Consider the following 2,636-nt stretch of genomic DNA (forward strand, 5'->3'; position numbering starts at 1 on the left):
CTTGGGGGAAGCTGAGCAACCTGCTCGCTCTGACAACTCTACAACTCTCCCCCAATCCCTGTTCAGGTGCCAGCCATCGTGAGGTACATCCACCAGTGCCTCACTTCCCAGGTGTCTCCAGATGTCAGAATGCACACTAACATCCGCAGGCTCGCTGAGGCACACCCCTGTGATGTGGTGACAACTCTCCTGAGCTGTGCCCCAGCATGTGACAGGTACAGGGCCCAGCTGCCTTGGTGGCTCAGGGCTCAACAACCCTTACAACCCATCACCCTCGAGAGCCTGTCCCACCTGATCTGCCAGAGAAATGGAGAGTTCCAGGACACTCTGGTCCCTCCATTTCCCAGCCCTGGCCTGTCAGCCCCTGATCCTGCAGCCATGTGCCCTCCTTGCCCCTCAAGGCACTTTGGCTCTGTCACCTGGGTCCCCACAGCTGCCCAGGCCATGGTGCTGTGGCCAAGACCCCCCTGACCAGAGCTCTGACTCCACAGAGTTTCTGCAATGATGTGGAGCAGCATCGCCTCTTCAGGAACAACAGTGGAGAAGGTGCTGCCAACACTGCTCCGAGCGATGGAGGACTGGCCAGTGCACACCATGTCCACTTCTGCTGGTGACAACAAAGACATCTTTGCCCTGACTGTGAGTTTCTGGATCTGGTATTTGCTCCTCCCCAGGTCACCTCCCCCACCACTGCATCTCCCTGCCTCAGGCACTGGGCTGCAAATGTGGCTGAGGGGCAGGTTCAGGGACACCAGGTCGGCTGCTCCCTCGGCTCTCCCCTGGCCTCTCCCTCCCATGCTCAAGCACTGCCACATGGGCCTCTCACACTGAGTGCTGTCTCTGGGTGGTTTTATTGCAGGCAACCCTGGCACTGTGGCACATCATCCAGGAGCCCCAGTGCCAAGAGGCCCTGACGACTTGTGCCCCACAGCTCCTCGTGGCTCTGCTCTTCCAAATTTTCATGAGCACAGAGCAGATGCCAGAGGAGGTCAACACTTTCTGGAGGGGATGTCAGGAGGAACAAGGCATTCCCAGCAACCCCAACAGGTGCTCCATCCCTGTCCTCTATCCCTCCCGGGCCCTTGTGGCTGGGCCAGGGCTCCCAGCATGACCTGGCCTTTGCTGTGCACACAGGTTTGCAGTACAGACCCTGAAGGCCCTGCTCTGCTGCCTGCACTGGGAGAATGAGGTGGTGGCTATCGAACGGAAGTGTGGCTGGGAGACACTCCTCTCTACTGATACCCACCACTATGCTGTGGGGCTGCTGGCCAGGTGAGACACCCTTCTCCCCACTGCCCCCATCATCTCTCCCCCGGGCACAGGGCATCCCACACAGCCCCTGTGGGCGTGGGCCAGAGGGCCTTGGCAGCAAGGGATGGCCAAGCAGATTGGAAAAGGCTGTGAGAGGCAGGTGCACAGGAGGAGCTACCTCCCAGAACATCCCCATTCTGTTCAGGGCTGGTGGGGAAAATCCAGGCCTCTGCCCAGGAGTCAGTCCTTGGACAGTTTTGCCTGGCCAGCTCAGGCTCAATGGCTCTGTTTTTCCCCCTGACAGGGAGATGCGCCGTGTCTTGGTCCCCTTCCACTCTGAGATGGCAATGCACCTGCTCGGGCTGCTCAGCAGAGACCAGCAGTTCTGGGAGCTCCCTGCCCTGGCCTTCCTTGTGGAGGTGAGCCTGATGGCGAGCGCTGCCTCACCCACCTGCCTCCCCCTCTCTGCCCTCTTGCAGCCGCAGCTGCCCGGGACGGTGCCTGTGCCCTGTGCTGCTGCCTGGGCCCAGCCCTGGGCAGCTCCGGGTTCCTGCCACCCGGGCACCCCATCACTGCTCTCTGCCTTCCAGCTCCTGGACTATCTGGATGGGAGAGACTGTCATGACAGGGTCCTGCCCATCCTGTCAAAGAATCTGCAGAGCCAGTGCCCAGACAGGCGTCGCCTGGCACTCAGAGGCCTCCTGGTTCTCAGTGTGGATCCCTCAATGGTGAGAAGGGGACACATGGCTGAAGCCACACTGGCAGCCTGGGGCTGGGGAACATAGGCGCCTGAGCTTGGCTGGGCTTTGGGAGATGTGTCAGCTGCTCCCAGCTCTCCTGCCTCCCTGTGCAGCTGCCCAGGTCCTGTGGGACAGGCCTTTGGCTTCTGAGCCCCGTGGGGTTGCACCAGCAGAGAGCTGTTGGTGGGGCAGCTGTTCAGGGCTTCACAGCACAGCACTGTGTTCCACACAGGCCGAAAACATCTGCAGCCTGGCTGAAAGCCTCCTGGAGCTGCTGCATCATCAAGATGGAGAGCTGGTCGGGATGACCCTCTCTGTGTTCCTCAATGTGCTCCGGGATGAAGACCTTCAGGCATTCAGCTCCGCTGCCCCAAAGCTGGCTGAGGCACTTCGGCCGCTCTTTGACAACGTAAGGCTCTGGTGCTGCCAGGAAACTTTTTGCTCTCGGGATTTTCAGGCCTCTGCCTGGTGGGCCTGGAGCAGCCAATGCTGAGGTCTTTTTTGTCTTCTTTTGCACCAGGACAACACCAATGTGCAGCTGCTCTCCCTTCGCCTCTTCCAAGAGCTGATGGAGTTGGCAGCAGAAGAGGGAAAGACGGATGTGCACCAGAGCCTGGTCCCATTCTTCCGCTGGGATGATGAGAA

At 60.1% G+C, this 2,636-nt stretch overlaps 1 protein-coding gene across 1 annotated transcript; it reads left to right on the plus strand.

Annotated features, from left to right (window-relative positions):
* Nucleotides 1-66: 66 nt before the first annotated feature.
* Nucleotides 67-2,628, plus strand: LOC113962026 (maestro heat-like repeat-containing protein family member 7; the record flags this gene model as incomplete). Its single annotated transcript, XM_027672835.1, has 8 exons — nucleotides 67-215; nucleotides 492-639; nucleotides 860-1,047; nucleotides 1,135-1,272; nucleotides 1,556-1,670; nucleotides 1,842-1,979; nucleotides 2,224-2,400; nucleotides 2,512-2,628. Coding segments are annotated over 8 exons (1,170 nt in total), but the record flags the coding sequence as incomplete, so codon positions are not given.
* Nucleotides 2,629-2,636: the final 8 nt, after the last annotated feature.

The sequence above is a fragment of the Neopelma chrysocephalum genome, unplaced genomic scaffold (genome assembly GCF_003984885.1).
Source record: "Neopelma chrysocephalum unplaced genomic scaffold, ASM398488v2 Primary Assembly neopelma1_99162, whole genome shotgun sequence".
NCBI classification, from domain to species: domain Eukaryota; kingdom Metazoa; phylum Chordata; class Aves; order Passeriformes; family Pipridae; genus Neopelma; species Neopelma chrysocephalum.